Source organism: Atractosteus spatula, chromosome 12, assembly GCF_055471065.1.
Source record: "Atractosteus spatula isolate fAtrSpa1 chromosome 12, fAtrSpa1.hap1, whole genome shotgun sequence".
Lineage (NCBI taxonomy): Eukaryota > Metazoa > Chordata > Actinopteri > Semionotiformes > Lepisosteidae > Atractosteus > Atractosteus spatula.
The window spans coordinates 30589799-30605933 of NC_142717.1; the positions used below are offsets into that span (position 1 = coordinate 30589799).

General features: G+C 39.8%; 2 protein-coding genes and 1 non-coding gene across 3 annotated transcripts in view; 1 reads left to right on the forward strand and 2 right to left on the reverse strand.

Moving 5' to 3' along the window:
• LOC148822891 (T-cell differentiation antigen CD6-like) overlaps window positions 1-4496 on the forward strand; it is a 35676-nt gene extending 31180 nt beyond the window's left edge. Inside the window, exons 13-14 of the mRNA XM_088929206.1 lie at window positions 1937-2089; window positions 3385-4496. Of these exons, the coding sequence (XP_088785332.1) occupies window positions 1937-2089; window positions 3385-3536 (305 nt within the window). The 3' untranslated portion in view covers window positions 3537-4496. The remainder of the gene's footprint in view (window positions 1-1936; window positions 2090-3384) is intronic.
• Window positions 4497-5561: 1065 nt separating this feature from the next.
• Window positions 5562-14024, reverse strand: cfap418 (cilia and flagella associated protein 418). Its single transcript, XM_088929672.1, has 6 exons — window positions 13789-14024; window positions 12655-12757; window positions 12193-12251; window positions 12015-12080; window positions 8623-8718; window positions 5562-6611 (listed from the first exon to the last, which is right to left on the reverse strand). The coding sequence occupies exons 1-6, from the start codon at window positions 14022-14024 to the stop codon at window positions 6452-6454; spliced, it is 720 nt and encodes a 239-aa protein (XP_088785798.1). The 3' UTR covers window positions 5562-6451.
• Window positions 14025-14367: 343 nt separating this feature from the next.
• trnas-aga (transfer RNA serine (anticodon AGA)) lies at window positions 14368-14449 on the reverse strand. The gene has a single exon. It is a non-coding gene; the product is annotated as a tRNA-Ser (tRNA).
• Window positions 14450-16135: the final 1686 nt, after the last annotated feature.

A 16135-nucleotide genomic window follows, 5' to 3' on the forward strand; every position in this document is an offset into this window, starting at 1 on the left:
GATGCTCTCCAGATACTACACTGACCGTGACAAGATAACCACTCCTAGTATCTGTGCACTACTGCAGCCCACCCCAGCCATGACAAACCACCTGGGCAATTAAAGGGGTTGGGTTTTTAAAGTGTCACTATGGCCCTAGCTGCTGTTTACTCCTCTAAATGCACAAGGGAATCAACTTGGTTTAGCTCTTCAGAAGGCAACAAACAAACTGCAAACAAATGAAGAAACTGAGCCAGAGGCTGTGATTATTAGAAGGCATGTGTTGGGCAGGACAATAGTTCCACTTACAAAATAATGAACCTTTGGTATACTACTTTATTTTCATTGCTGTATCAATTAAAAGAATACTTACAGAGATAGTTCAGGTGGGTAGCAGTGTCAGCATGCGTAGTCTGCAAACGAACAATAGGTTTATTCCATGCTGAAAAGAGAAGAGAAAACACAACGTTTCGGCTGTGAAGCCTTCTTCAGGTGTGAACTTGCAGAGATTCCCCCCTTTTTAATTTGAGGGCATTCTAAAACTAAGAGATTTCACAGGCATTCTAAAGCAATGTTTAAAGTACTGTCAGAATTGTGCACGGTGAAATTCTAACAACTGGTAAATTCAACACCCCATCTCAACATCACATCAACAAACAAATTTGCTCCACTCCAAGACCTGGAGTCTTGGATTTGGGATCTCAAGGCACCTACAATCTGGAACCCCCGTCGCAGACCATGAAATTACTGCCATTACTACTGTAATGCAAAGAGAGAAGGGTTGGTTGATGTTCTGGAGCATGACATCGGGGACTGTGAAACAACAGCAGTCTGCTGTCTCCCTGGAGCTGAGCTGGTTTATATATATATACTGTACACATACTGTACTGTACAGTCACAGGTCCTAGGTAAAGCAGGGATTAGCCCAGATGTTGTTGTCCATGTTGACTGGCATGACATTAGAATAAACAGCACATTGCATCGAATTCCAACAGTCTCTCAAGACAGGAGAAGCACTCTACACTTCCACATGAGCAATGCACTATGCACCCCCTGGAGGACACTATGATATTAGTGCCCTCTTCCTTTCTAACATGAGGAACAGGTAAAGGTTCATTCCATGCTGAAAGGTAAAGAAAAGAAACACTATGTTTCACCTGTGGAGCCTTCTTCAGGTGGACATGTGTGTAATTAGCTCCCACTGGTGGACATGTGTGATATTAGCCAACTCTGGTGGACTTTATATTATATTACGAGTTCCAGTTCCACCAGTTCCCTCTAGTGAATATGTATAACTTTAGCTCCCTCTATTGGACATGTGTGATATTAGTGGACATGTGTGTTACTAGCTCCCTCTAACGGACGCTGTTATATTAGCTGCGACAGGTGCGTGCTGTCATTATTCATGAACCCAACAGTACTGTGTGTCCACCAAAAGTCATTGTTATGTGGTACAGGTTTCACAATACAAAGAGTTGTCTGACCAGGCCAGTTAATGTTATATTACATGTATTACATGTAAACATAACCTACTGCTCTTCCCTCTGGATCAGAATTTACAAACCAATTCCCCAGCATGGTGACAGGGGACATTTTGCTGTTGGATGTGCCGTTTTATGAGTCATTAAACTGAGATCTTCACTGCTCAGTCATTAACTACACCCCATACTTAACCCCAGTGTCATGGCTATATCCCCCCTCTCTTTTTTTCACAATGTGTCTTACTTAAAGTTCCCCCTTAATTTAAACTGGTGAAGCAGTTTCTCTTCAACTCTACTTGATTGCTATATAAATGCAATAAATTAGCAATTAAAACTATCAATGTATTATTAATTCTGCTTTGATATAATGAGCTTCTCTACAATGCCTTGGTTTGCTCAAGAAGAAGACTTATAGATTGTGTAAGTCCTGAAGAATGTGGTGAAGTTTAAGATTTCTTCGTTGTTTCTTTTAAAAGACACTGCAGGTCCTTTATGGTCAGAGGACACCAGTACACTGCTGCAGCCCTGCTCCTACCTGACTCCAGGTGACTGCCCGACGACCCCTGTGACAAATGACCCTGGGTACTACAGCTGTCCTCCACCAGGCCCCACAGCCAGTGCTGATCCAGGTAAATAAATGACAGTCTCCTCTACAATAAATATTTCAGGAATCACACCAGGAATGTGGAGCAGCACTTAATTAAAAGGGTAACAGGACTTTGTGACTATCGGAACACGGAGACTATCAAATCCATATGAATAACAGCACTAGACTCTTATTTCAGTGCTTGAAAAGTAACTCCCTGTTGAAATGAAGCAATAATGTTTCCTTCCAGTATCACACAATACAGTACGTTATCATACAGAGTGAAGCTTCATAACGCGGTGTGCTTCCCCCTTCACCAATGCATTCATGCACAAAATTGTGGGCGTCCTCTAAAGAACACACAGCATGTTCAGAAACATGAGAGCATATTATACACTGATTTATTCTTAACACTTACCCTTTCCTCTTTAATACCTTGTACACATTATAATTACCAGTTGTCATACAAACCTAGTGGTCAATTTTTTTGTAAAGCTTTGTGTGTAACTGGATAGCCAAAAAAAATAGTAATGATCGAGTGGATCTGTTTTAACGAAGGTCAAAAATAATGGGCAGTCTTACACAAAAGTAAATAAATCCAAACAAACCACCATAAACTGCAGCATTTTATATGAAAATGAAGGGTAAAAAAAACACAACAGGCATTTTTTTACCACTTTAAACCTATTAAATTATGTTCAGAGGTATCATATCATCACATACGCTGAATATTTGGTTACATAACTTTATCGTTTTGTACAGAATATTTCCATATTTCTTTTCGGCCTCAGGACCAGCACATCAACTCTGAAATGCCACTTTCCTTTTCTTTACTTAAATTGGAAAGAAAACAAACTTTGAACATAATGCACTGGTCTCGCTAAAAAGGTTTTTTATGGGAAAGGTTTGCTGTCAATTGATGGCAAAAAGTATTCTGACATTTTGAGAGAATTTATGTATTTTCACTTTGAAAGGTGAATGAAATTATCCAAACATGTCATTTTGCACCCATCTTTATTGTAATGGATGGAATAATGGGCAGAGCGGTGGCACTGTGGCTAAGGATCTGCGCCTGTGGCTAGAAGGTTGCCGGGTCAAATCCTGTGGCCGGCAGAGGAATCCTACTCCGTTGGGCCCCTCAGCAAGGCCCTTAATCCCAGCTGCTCCAGGGGTGCCGTATGAATGGCTGACCCTGCGCTCTGACCCCAAGCTTCTCTCTTTCAATCCGTGTGTCTCATGGTATGCAAAAAGACAAATTCCTAATACAAGAAATTGTATATAGCTAATAAAGTGACCTTATCTTAATTCCCAGATACTCAAATCATTGCTGTGTTGCAGGTGACTCTGCTGATTCCTCTAGCACGTCTTCAGGAGAATGTTACGAGAACACAGCCATTAAGAATGACCAGGCTTTGCTTGTCATAAGTCATGATTCTGGAGAGTCCTCAACTGATGATGACTATGATGACATCGCAAACTACCACACCTAAATGTTCAGCTTGAGGCTGGCTGCCCTACCTCACACTCTGTTTGAGGGGACAAAGCCAAGCTGATTTGTGGCTGCACAGGTATTTCAAATCTTACAGGTTGTATTGTATATATATATAAAAATGATCTTTTACTTTTATCAGCATCTGTTGTCTTCAACGTTCCTACTACTGACAGAAGTAAAGGAAAAATGTTTACTCACATGGTAACCTGAGAAGTTGCTCTCTGTCAGCTCCTATTCTTTCTCAACGTGGCACAATAGCAGTGTTTCATCCATCCATTTTCTAAATGCTTCTTCCAATTTGGGGTAGCGGGGGAGCCGGAAGCTATCCCAGCAAGCAGCGGGCACAAGGCAGGTACACCCTGAACAGGACACCAGGCCATTGCAGGGCAAACACTCAGACACAGGCCAGTCACACCAGGGCCAATGTCCCCAGAAGCCAATGAATCTACCAGTGTGTTTTTGGACTGTGGGAGGAAACAGGAGCACCCGGAGGAAACTCGCACAAACACAAGGAGAACATACAAACTCCATGCAGAACACATCCGTGGACTGGAATTGATCTCAGAGCCCCAAAGCTGTGAGACAGCAATTTTAACAACTGTGCTACCCTGCCGCTCATAATAGCAGTGTTGTATCATATTAATTATGTAATGGGGAAAATTAGGTCTTCATTTAAGGTTATTCTGGCAGTCTACTGAAGTGTACTGACAGTGTACTGAAGTGTAATGAAAGTCCTGTTGCACAAAACCTCCCAAAGCTATCAAAAACTATAATAAAACAGATTACTTACAAACCTCTTAGTTTCTAGGCAAGTCAAATGACTACAATGTGTTTAAATGTGCTTTACACTGATGTCTGCAATTTTTTACCATAGTATTTTATTACCAATGTGAAAGGCTGTACATTTTATACATTTCAACATAAACTATGGAAATTATATAATAAAGAGTCAGATAAATGTGAGGCTCACTTTTCTTTTAAAAAAGTCCAGTTCCAATTCCAACACCTCCTCCGAACCCAGAGACTGTCAAGTTTCAAGTTTCGTGTACAGTTCAAACACTGATGGGGAGCCTTCTCTAAAGCCTCTAGGCATGAGCATCTGGCCAGAAAAAGGCAGCTTTATCCAGATAACTATTTTTACCCAATTAAATCACCTTGAAGTTAGTGCATATAAACTGAGTTCTTCCTAAAGACAAACATTAAACAGATGCCTGATAGATTCCTGTTGGGGTGTAATTAGATGACATCATTAGGGATGTATAATATAATTACAGCTTTAAGTTGATTGCCTAATTATGCTTTTGATCATTTTCACTGGAGCAATTTTAAGACACATTTGCCATATGAGCACTATATGTTGTCAGTTATAATCCATGAATTTAACCTAAAATCTGGGTCTGCAACTCCTGGAAAGAAAGAGTCCTGCTGTGTTATAGGCACCCTTGAACAGTCTAAAAGTAAAAACACAAGAAATATCTAGCCCAGAAGACAGTGTGACTCTTCTGAACCTGGGCTGCGTATCTTCAACATGCTATCAGGACATAAAAGGATCATGAATTCTTCTTTCCCAAAATTCCAAACTTCGTATTGCTCTTTCTCCCCTTCATTGCCACTGTAGATCTTACTTGGGTACCAGGAGAGCTTTGATTAACCTCTGCCTCATATCCAAGTTGCCACCTTGAAGCAATATGACCTCAAGTCAAAAGATGATGTAGTCCAGGGGTCTCCAACCCTAGTCCCAGAGAGTCACAATCCAGTCATTCTTACAGGCCACCCTAAATCTAATGTTATTTGTAGGTAAAGAAAGCTTGATGAAGCAAATGATCAATTTAAAAAGCAGTGTTTCAATGAAGGGAATACTGGTCCTTCAAAGCTTAAGAATATTCTTGATTTTTCTAAGTCATCTTGAGCAAATATAATTGAACACCCCACCTCTTTAATTGGTTGTAGATTAAATACTCCAGACCTTTAGAAATGAACAATTTAATCTTCTAACAATCTTGACACAAAACAACATACAACCTTTTCAATATTTATAATATTCTTTAATGAACAAATCCATTCATTGTCAAAATGACTTTTGTACATTTTAATCTCAGTGAACTGAGTGAATAGTTCAAGTGAATAATTCAAAATGAATAATTCAAAAAATGTTTTTAAATTAATATCATCTGTCCATTGTAATTCAAAAAAGTACAATATATAGTTTTACACAAGCTCATGAAGGAAAAGGTCAATGTACAAAGCAGAATCTGAAAATATCAATAAATACACACAAACCATAGTATTTTAAACAAGCAATATATTCTTAATGTAATTTCCCTACTACAATTGTCCATGTTAAAATATGATCTTGCTTTGTTCTTAAAATGTCTTTAATACTTCTTAATTTATTTAGCTTTAATAGCACTCCAATATTCTGCTGTAAAGAATGTAGTTAAACACTATAGGCTGCTCATTTCATAAAATTAACTGCATTCAAACATATGGTGGTTTTTGCAGATTGTGCATAATAAGTCAGTGATTGTCACTTTAACACATCTTGTAACGGCAAGCTTATGACAACTGACAATGTGACCTTAACCCCGACACAGATCACCTTTACCACTTCCCTGACCTATAAAAAAAATAGGTGAAGATGAAGCTGCTCGAAGACAAGAAATGACTTGGCTTTCTCGTTGAACCAGAAAATCCCATTTATTGCTTTCGGGAGGATCCCGAAAATTCACGGCTCAGGTGGCGACTTTTGCAAACGCCGTGACGTTTCACTTCAACAACAAACTCGTCTCAGACAAAAAAAAAAAGCAGTATGAAACAACAAGACGGCAGAGAAACTGTTATCATACCTCCGATACCTCGCCACTGACAGAGGGGCTAGCACGCACGGAGGACAACCAAAACGGAGGGCAGAGCTCACGTGTGGTGTTTCCCGCAGACCCACCTGAGCTGCGGCTCTCTCCGCAGGTCAGTGAGGCTGCGGACAGATCTCCAGCTGCACTGGCAGGCGTGGGCCCGCACTCCCTGCGCTGCCACCAGCTTGGCCTTCAGCCTGTGGCAGTCCGGCATGTTGTTTCTGAAAGCAAGACCACCAGCAGTGGGGCAGTGGTTACTCCACCCGTCAGCACCCAAGTGCACAATGACAACAGCAAACAGCGCAAGTACCTCTGTGCTGCCCCATGATATAACCTGGCGGCTGGGCTCAATAATAAGAAGGCCATGTCATTCGATTTGTGTTCTACTGATCACTGGCACTCTTGTTCCAGAGATGATTTATAATACACATGAGAAAAGTTTATCTAAATACAGTAATACCATCTGCAACTCCTCTTTCTTAATGAATGAAATCTCCTCACATTTAGGAATAATTTAATGTATGTTCTCATCATGGCTCTAGATTATAGTCAAAACTGTTACAATCAAATTACAAATTAAAAGAAACTATAAAGCAAATGTATATCGACATTTAGACATAATACTAAGTATAGCAAACACCCATTCCTATATTAGTTTCCCTAGCAGATATCTCCATCATTTTCCATCAGTTATGAGATTCTTTCTTTTTTTTCCCCATTAAGAAGCTCTTGTTAAAAAGCTCTGTGTCACAGACATGGATACGCTTAGATGTAATCTGAATATATTCATTTTGGCATTCGCTTTGGAAATCAGCTCTTTTTGCCACTGCCAAGACAGCATCTGACACGCATCTTATCAGATCTTGCTAAGACAACTTATCTAGGAGGCGTGCTAAGCAGCAGCAGCAACAGCCTTTGAAAAGTATAAAATCTTCATTTTTACAGATGGTGCTGCATAATAAAAAAAAAAACAGCTTTGAGCTCAGTTGTGCCTGATGCTAGTTTCTCACATTCTGAACACGTGCTTTAAACTTTCTCAGGGGGTTTGTGGGTGAGCTTCTCATACTGGGATTTTCTGGGAGCGAGGCAGGCGTTCCATCGGGTCTTGGTCAGTGCCGGCAGCTGCAGAAGGATAAATCAGTGCACCGCATCTACAGCCTGCACAGCTGGCCCTCCTGTAGGGCTTTCTGATAACCATCTTACAGAACGTTCTTTGATCATTCACAGCTCATTTGAATTTGGGCACCCAGTTAAGGTGTGGGTTATCTTTAAGGATTTGGTAGTAACAATTAAGCCACTCATGGGAAAAACAGGGCATGATGGTTGATATTTCCCCCCCCCAGATACGGCACCACTGGAATGTATATTATTTTCTTCTCATTATTCTCAATAAACTCTTCTAAAAAATAAAATATAGATTTTGTCAGGTTCTTTAATGGAGTCGCTAACCAAGGAGGTGATTGTTCTTCTTAAATTGACTATAGAAAGCTTGCTCTTGTTTGCACTAAAATTAACCAGCTCTGGTAAAGTTCTGCTTTAAAATGTCAGGTCAAACCACGGAACACAGACGTTATACAGTCCTCTCCAGAATTATTGGCACCTTTAGTAAAGATGAGCAAAAAAGGCTATTAAAAATGTCTTTGTTGTTTATCAGGTTGATCTTACACAGGAAATGAGAGAAATCTAACCTTTCAGTGAGGTAACATTATTCAATGAAAAATAAAATCCTTATAAAAAAATAAACATTTTTCTCAAAAACACGTGTCACAATTATTGGCACCCCTAGAAATTCCTATGAACAAAATCTAATTGACATATATTCCCATTCATATTTGCCCTTTTTTACCTTTTTTCTTTGAATAATTTTACCTCACTGAAAGGTTAGATTTCTCTCATATTTTCAGTGTAAGATCAAGCTGATAAACAACAAAGACATTTTTTCCATAGCTTTTGTTGCTGATCTTTACCAAGGGTGCCAATAATTCTGGAGGGCACTGTATTTCTACAACTGTACCACAGCCTATTCTGGAAAGTTTAATGGAGCTGAAAATGTGTGGATTTGGAACAAATAAAACAAGTGTTTTTTTTCTCCAGATAATGTTTGCAGTATTACCATGTCTGAAAGGCCTGAAAACCACTGATTCCAGGCAGGTGCAGGATGATGGGTCACTTTCACTTATTATTGGATTATTATTATTGTGATTGTATTATTAAATCAAAAATTGACCTTACCTAAAAAACAGGTAATCACAAGAAGGGTCCCATTCATGATCATCAAATGTGAGGACACGGAAATCACAGGAGGTGCATCGTAACTGGCTACACGCCCTGCGGACACAGTTGTATTTGGTAACCTGCAGTGCTACCAGATACTTCATCTTCATCAAAATTCATTTTTTCAAAGACACAGAGAAATTCGACTGCCTTTCTGAACTTGCAAATATAGCTTTTAGTCCTATTTATTGCTTTTGCTCAGAAACTCCAAGCAATAACTCGCAGAATAATAAAAGTGACATTTTGCAGACTTTGCCATACTACATAAAGCACAATAAAGTCATTAATCTTTTATTTTTCTATTTGCCAGGCTTATCTTTGTACTTTAGAGAGAGGAAGAAGGGAGGTAATGAAGACTCTCTGTAAGCTCTGTGCCATGGAAACCACCCACCATCTTAAAATTTAACCTATACCACTTATTAAATTCCTAAGTTTTTATAATGAACGTCATACCTGTTTTGTAACATGAAGTCACAGTTATTACTTTTAGAAACAAAGTGCCGCACAAGCACAGAGGCTGTGTAAGTGCTGCATGTTATAGATTGAAGTTCAATGTGTTTGTCATAGACACACAACACACTTACTGTACTCTGACTCCTTGTTCTTGAAGTTGACACTGACCCCAGCTGCTTGCTTTCCTGGTCTGACTGTGGACTGGGGAGCCCCTCCATTAATACTGACAACTGGTGATAACTCTCTACCTATTTCTTGTATAAACTCTAAAACGAAAGCGGTGATTTTGTCGCAGCATTATGGCTTGGAAAAATAACCCCTCTGCTTGCATCATATTCTTTAGCTGCCCCCAGCATAAAAAGCAATTTGTATGCCATTGCCAGAACCTTCCTGCTTAGGAAATATACTTAGTCATGGCTTCTGTCTATATGGCAGTGACACTCTACTCAGTTTATGCCAACTGTTATCTTAAGGCTGACAATGTTATAAGCGTGAACAGGTGTCCCCAAGCAACGTATCTGATTTTGCAGTGCTATTGTGTTCAAACTATTGTACACCATGTTGTATTCATTGATTGAGCTTGACTCTTGGACAGCATAATTGTTGTACTGCATTATCACCTTAATCTGACACGAATGACAGAATGAAGAATGTGGCCTTTGCTACACTGCCAACCTCTTGCTTTCCATACTCTGTGCAGGAAGGTGGATCTCCTTTACCATGATGGAATACAAACAATACAGTGCTGGGCAACACGTGGATTTATAAAGTACAGAAATTGCCTCCACTGCAGAGAAGCAGCAGCTGTAGGAATGAAGCTGGCATCAGGACTAACTGAGCATGAGACGTGTTCAATAGGCTTAAGCACACGAGGGCACATCTACCATTCTAACTTTCCAGTAAAAGCCAAACAGCCTTCCAACTACATTACTAATCCACCGTGCAGGAGGTGCTTCAAGGACAATGCTGTGCTTAAACTAAGACAATGAAGTCTGTTCTTAAACAGACCATTCTTTACAAAAAACCCTTCTAAGAAGATAAAGAAAAGAGACATGGGGGTACAGCATGGAAGGTTACAATGTTTATGTTAAAAAACATGAAAGGACATTGCCTTTTGCAGAAAGGCTTGCTTGATTTTTCTCTGAGGTGGCAAGTATAAGTGGGAAATAACAGCAAGCTACTGGGAAGTGTGATTTGATAATCACTTTACTAGTTACTGTGTCTGTGGAAGAACAACCCTGTGAACTTCTAACATTTACATCTGATCAGATATTCAGCTGTTTTTCATCTCTTTGTGATCTTTTGGCTGCATTTCCGGTTCTTCCTAAATTAACAAAGCTTGTCATAAGAAAGGTTAGTTTAATTAATATTTAAATCAATTTCCAGCTAAAGTGGTATTTAAGCTGAAAGACCATATTGTACAGTATATAAATGTCATGCCACAAAGTAGTCTTAAATCTAAATGCTTAGGCTGACCTATGATAAAATGATGTAGAGCAAATTAATTCCTTACTACAATTTTGAATACTTTTACTTATTCACATTTACTTGTTTCAAAGCATCACGATGCCATTCACTTTACAGTATTAAAACAAGTCTCTCTCCCTGCTTCAGATAACTCTGGACAAAATGATGCATCTGTGTAGGACTGTTGTTTTCTAAAAGTTTTCTTCTGAACACAGAGAAAAAAGAAAAGACAGAAAAAAATAATAAAGCGGAAGGTCAAAAAAAGAAAAAAGAGAAATTAAAATCAGATTGAGCATGTGGTTTTCTAATTATTTTTTTAAAAATTGGTTATTGGTTCTCAGTCCCGAAGTACAACTGCTGGTTTTTATTTGAAATTGAGCTCTGGATTACTGAGGCTATACAAACCATTAAATATTTATGACTTCAGCACTTGAAAAAATGTAGGGATGAGAAATTAGTTTTTTGGGGTCTCCAAACTCCTATCATTTAGATCTGATCTTACTCTGGGAGTATCTAGACATTTACTGGTAACTTGTTACCTACAGTAACCATTTAAAACAAAATCTGTCCATAGATCTCTTTGCCATCTTGGAGACAATTCATGTCCAGCAGGACAGGGTGTATGAAATAGTTCAAAAAGACTAAATAAGAAAAAAAGTTTTATATTAAAGGGCCCCATCAATTACAAGTCTGTGTATTCCAGGACAGAGCTGACCGATATCCGATATTAAATTTCTCTTTCTCGTGTCTCTTGTGTGATGTCAGATTTCCCCTTTCTGCTCTGAAATACCAGTTAACTAACCAAGAACTAATTAGGAACATAAGAATAGTAACAAGTGAGAGGAGAGACACAGATACACCATTTATAGATATATCATCAAATCCCATCAGAAGGAGATTTTTTTCCCCACAGCTGGCATGGCTGTAAAGAGGAAAGCACCATTTAGTTAAAAAACGAAAGACCCAAATTTCTCTTAGACTTATTTCTGTTCCGATATCTGGAATGGAAAACACTGAAAATGTCAGGCTTCATAAAGCTTCGAAAGTAAAAAAAGCTTCTGTCAACCACACGGACTGAAAAAGGGATTTCATCTCACGTCTGGTTCAACATACTGGCACTGATCAACATGCAGCCATGTTGCACACACATGAAAAACTCTGATAAAGACAGAATTACTCCAAATTTTTAAAACAGTCATCTGAAAACACCACAGTCTTACAGGACTTATAAATATCATGAAGCAACAGACGTCCGTTTGAGTAGGAGTATAATTCATTCCAATTAATACATTACAAAAAATGAATTCTTGGTATCTGAGATGTTAGGATGTGAGGGGGCAGCTCCTCCTGAGGAAAAGACAGCTGAGGTAAGTAGAAATGCAAACTTGCCAATACTGCAAAGAAAACAAAATATCTAGCACTGTGTGTACCTCTGCGACGTGTTTGTTCCTACACCAAGAGGTACAGCACTGCTTCCTAGGAAGACTGGACAACACCTGAAACAAAAGAGTGGTAGACGCTGAAGAGTTTCCTTGTCTCACCTTAGACTGGAGGGTCATTGATACCTGTCTTTCACTTCAGTCTTATAAAGATGGAGAGCCAGCTTACGTTCTGCTTGTGAGAAGAGATGAAGAACTCCTGGTGTCATCCTTTGCTGCCTTACGCTTCTGTGAAGTGTAAAAAAATAATTACTAGAGCAATACAGTCTCCTTTTTTTAAGCAGAAGAGAAGTATAAAAGATTACGTACTCTACATGTGCTGTAATAACATACTACTTTAAATTATATCAAATTACACAAGTCCTAGCAGACCTACATCAAAGGCATGGTACGTAAATTCAGTTACAACCAGGTCTGCAGTGGAGACAGTGTGAAATTGTGACTGATACATCCACTAAGATCCATTTTTGCTGTCAACTTACGAGGTACTTGAATGGAATGGACATATTAATAACCCGTCTATAGATGCAGCCACTTTAGTTTCAGGATAGGTTGGCAAATAATTAATTAATTATAATAATAATTATAATTAATAATAAGAAATTGCCCAAGGACAACTATCAGAACTTACATCCTCACAGAATTTAGGTGGTTCAAAATCATCATTAAATATATCTTCAATCAGATCATCAATGTCCTCGTCATCGTGACTTGTGGATGCATCTTTTCTGCAACTAAAATAAAAAAGACAATGAGTTAAAGTGGTCTGCGATGCTTCCCCTTGGTCCCTGTAGTTTGAGAAATAGGTCTAAAATTGTAATACCAGCCTATATTTTACCAGGACAAAATCCTCTTACTGTACATAACCCACATTCTGTGCCTCACAAAAGCTTTTATCCCCTTTCAATATTGTCCCATTTTGTTTAATTACAAGTGATATATAAAAAGCTATTTTTATAAGCTCACTCGCAAAGCTAACTCTTATGGTTGAGTTACATGACAAAAACTGAACGCTTACCCAGGCTTCTACTGACACCTTGCGGTTAACAGTGGAAAGTCATTTCGAATGCAAAGAGCTTAGTATTGCCAATTTTAGCACAGTTACACAATTCAAATACCTAGTTTACAAGATTCAAAAAACTATGTGGACTGAAGTAACCATACTGAAGAAAGAGGAATAATTAATAGAAGCATTGCGGACAATCACAACACGTATTGCTTCACATAAATAATAAAAAAAAACGAATTCAACTTTAACAGGTCAAGTGGTAGCCCACACGTTTGACATGAGACATGTACCAGTACAGAAAAGCACAGGGCCAGCGAATCCAGCTTTAGGTTTCTCTACCGAAACCCGTTCTTGCACGCGATTGCGTCTCCGCTACTTCAACATCTGATCATCTTATCTTCATCCCCGAGGACAGCTTCAAAAGCCTTGAACAAAACTGAATTACACTTTCAAAGTGCGCCCACTGCACTCCTTTTTATTTATTTCCAGTATTCCAGCAGAGTCGCAGGAAATGTATTTCTCTGGGACGGTGCTTTCCAAAGGCACACGGTTTTCTTAACAGCAGGTTACGGTTCACAAGCAAGCGTGGCCTGGGGTGCAAGCAATTAATCACTACAATAAGTAGCCATTAAAAAAAAACGGAAATGTGCAACATGTTGTCCGCTCCTGAGCGGTCACAAAATAACCAAGCCACACGGAGGCCGTGATCAGAGTGAAAAAAATCACAGCTACACTTGAAAGTTGGTAAAGACAAACCTCTGTTTCCCCTTTGCGTCTTCAGTTTTACTTCCGGCGTGGGCTGGCGGGCGGCTTTTGTCTCCTCTGTGGCAGATCTCGGATGTGACAGGAACATTTCTGCAAAACTTACTCTCGACCTCATCCAGCAGTTCGTCCAAATCGTCCGCCATGTCTGCAGACGTGCTCGCCTTGTACACTAGCCGACTGTTGCCAGGAGGCCGCGGGTGCGCGCGCGCGCGCACGCACGCACTCATCGGAGTACGGCGGCGTGCACGGAAAGCCCTCCCGTCCGTCAAGATCAAGAGAAACCAGCAGGGAAATGCAGTTCTTATTTAATTTGGTGTATTCGGGATCTGGTTTTTAAAAACATTTCAGTGTCGATTTCGACACTGTATAGCAACACAAAAAAAAAGTGCGCAGATGTTTTTTTTTTTAAAGAAGCGTTGTTCGGACGATTACAAAATTAAAATATTGCTGTTAAAATACTGTGCCACTCAAGGTTTCAGTGTATTGATGGCGTGCTTAATAATCAGCCTTCACAGTAGGGATGGGGAGCTGTTGGTTAGAGTTCACAATGGTTTTCTGGTAAAAGCAACTCGTAGTCGGCAGGATTCGAACCTGCGCGGGGAGACCCCAATGGATTTCTAGTCCATCGCCTTAACCACTCGGCCACGACTACTCGGCTAGCAGTGTTCGCTTGGTGATATTGATAATTGCTCAACCACTACACACGTGCCACCCACACCACACGCCATCGTGCAACTCGACAAAATTTCATTTCTGTAGAGCATTCCTGCCTGACGTTTTAATATGCAGATGTACAGTTATTACTGAGGTTACTGAGAAATGAATCACCTCTAGGTCTAGTTCTGTGAAACTGCATCCGCTGATTGTCTACTTGTGCATTTATATATAAAACATTTCGTCCCAAATGATCCTTAAATCGCTTTACCGGCAGAGAGGGAGTCATGTCTCCCACCAGTGAAGAGCATTAACCGCGTGAGTGACGCCCACAGCGGATCGGGTGGAGTAACCGCGTCAGGTTAACCCCCTGGAAAGAAGTAAGAAATTACTTTATAAAGTGAATTAAGGAGCAGCTTTAGGGGAGGCAGTTTATATGAGCCCGGAGTGGAATTTAGCTTATACACCGTTTGCCTTATCTAGGCAGTGTTGTGGAATTTTAAATGAAACATAAGCCCCTCGTGGAACTGCTCCACCTCTGGTATTATGAATCTAACTCTGGAGATATAAACAAAAATGAATGCACTTATATCCGATATGACACATTCCTCGTTATTCTCCCCCCACAATTTCAAATTTAGCTTTACAACTCCGGGCTGCTTTTCGCTCGGAACCGCTCACACGTCAGTCGAGGTCGCCCTCTAGCGGAAGCACTGCTGTACTATATTTACGGAAGTGTCCCGTTCACCACATGCATGAAACGCTATGCCGTTAAGAAGTTAGTATGGATCAACGGTGTTTCACAGAGAAAAAGTTCACGCAGGTGTGCACCACAGTCTTACTACTTGGTAGAGAATAAAGGAGGACAGTAACCCACATCTTTGCTGGGGTACAATGGCGATCCAGGAAGAAGAGTAACTGCCCAGGTGAAATGATGGCTTTCAAAAGGGGCAAGCACATTTTAAACTTTCATATGAGAAACCATTCACTGACGTTTTGAAATACTAAAATGTCTTATTAGTTTGTTTCCATCAAGCAATGCTATAAGGCCTCTTATTTGAGTTTTATTGTATTATCTTATTGAACATGAACGTGGTGAGTTCTAAACAGAACCCAAAGAAGATGTTAAATCATTCTAGATTAAAAGGGCGGAGCATGTTACAACTACTAAGAACAAACATTACACCTGAAGAAGGCTCCACAGCCGAAATGTTGTGTTTTCTTCTCTTCTCAGCATGGAATAAACCTATAACTTGTTCCTTTGCAGCCCACGCATGCTGACGCAGCTACCCACCTGAACTACTAAGAACAAACATGTATGGTTCTTTGTTTGAAACATGGCGATTCCAAATTGGCAGCTAAAAAGATAATGAAATGTCTGAAAGGAGACTGAAATGGAAGATGTTTTTTGTGTTTGGAATTTAAGGTGAAAGAACAGCTAGAATTCTAGGAAGACCATCGTTACAGCAGGCCACTTACAGGAACCAGACTAAAAAAAATTGTTGTGGTTTTGAGTCCAAGATGCTATCACCAAACTATCTTCTATCAAACTAAATTCTTTGTCAGGATCCCCTGAAAGCCGATGCTTGTAACCAGTGGACTCTGCCCTGGATGAGTGATGTGGCAGTGCCTGGCACAGATGCTGATGAAGGCCATTGCTGTACAAAGGCCTTTATTATAATAT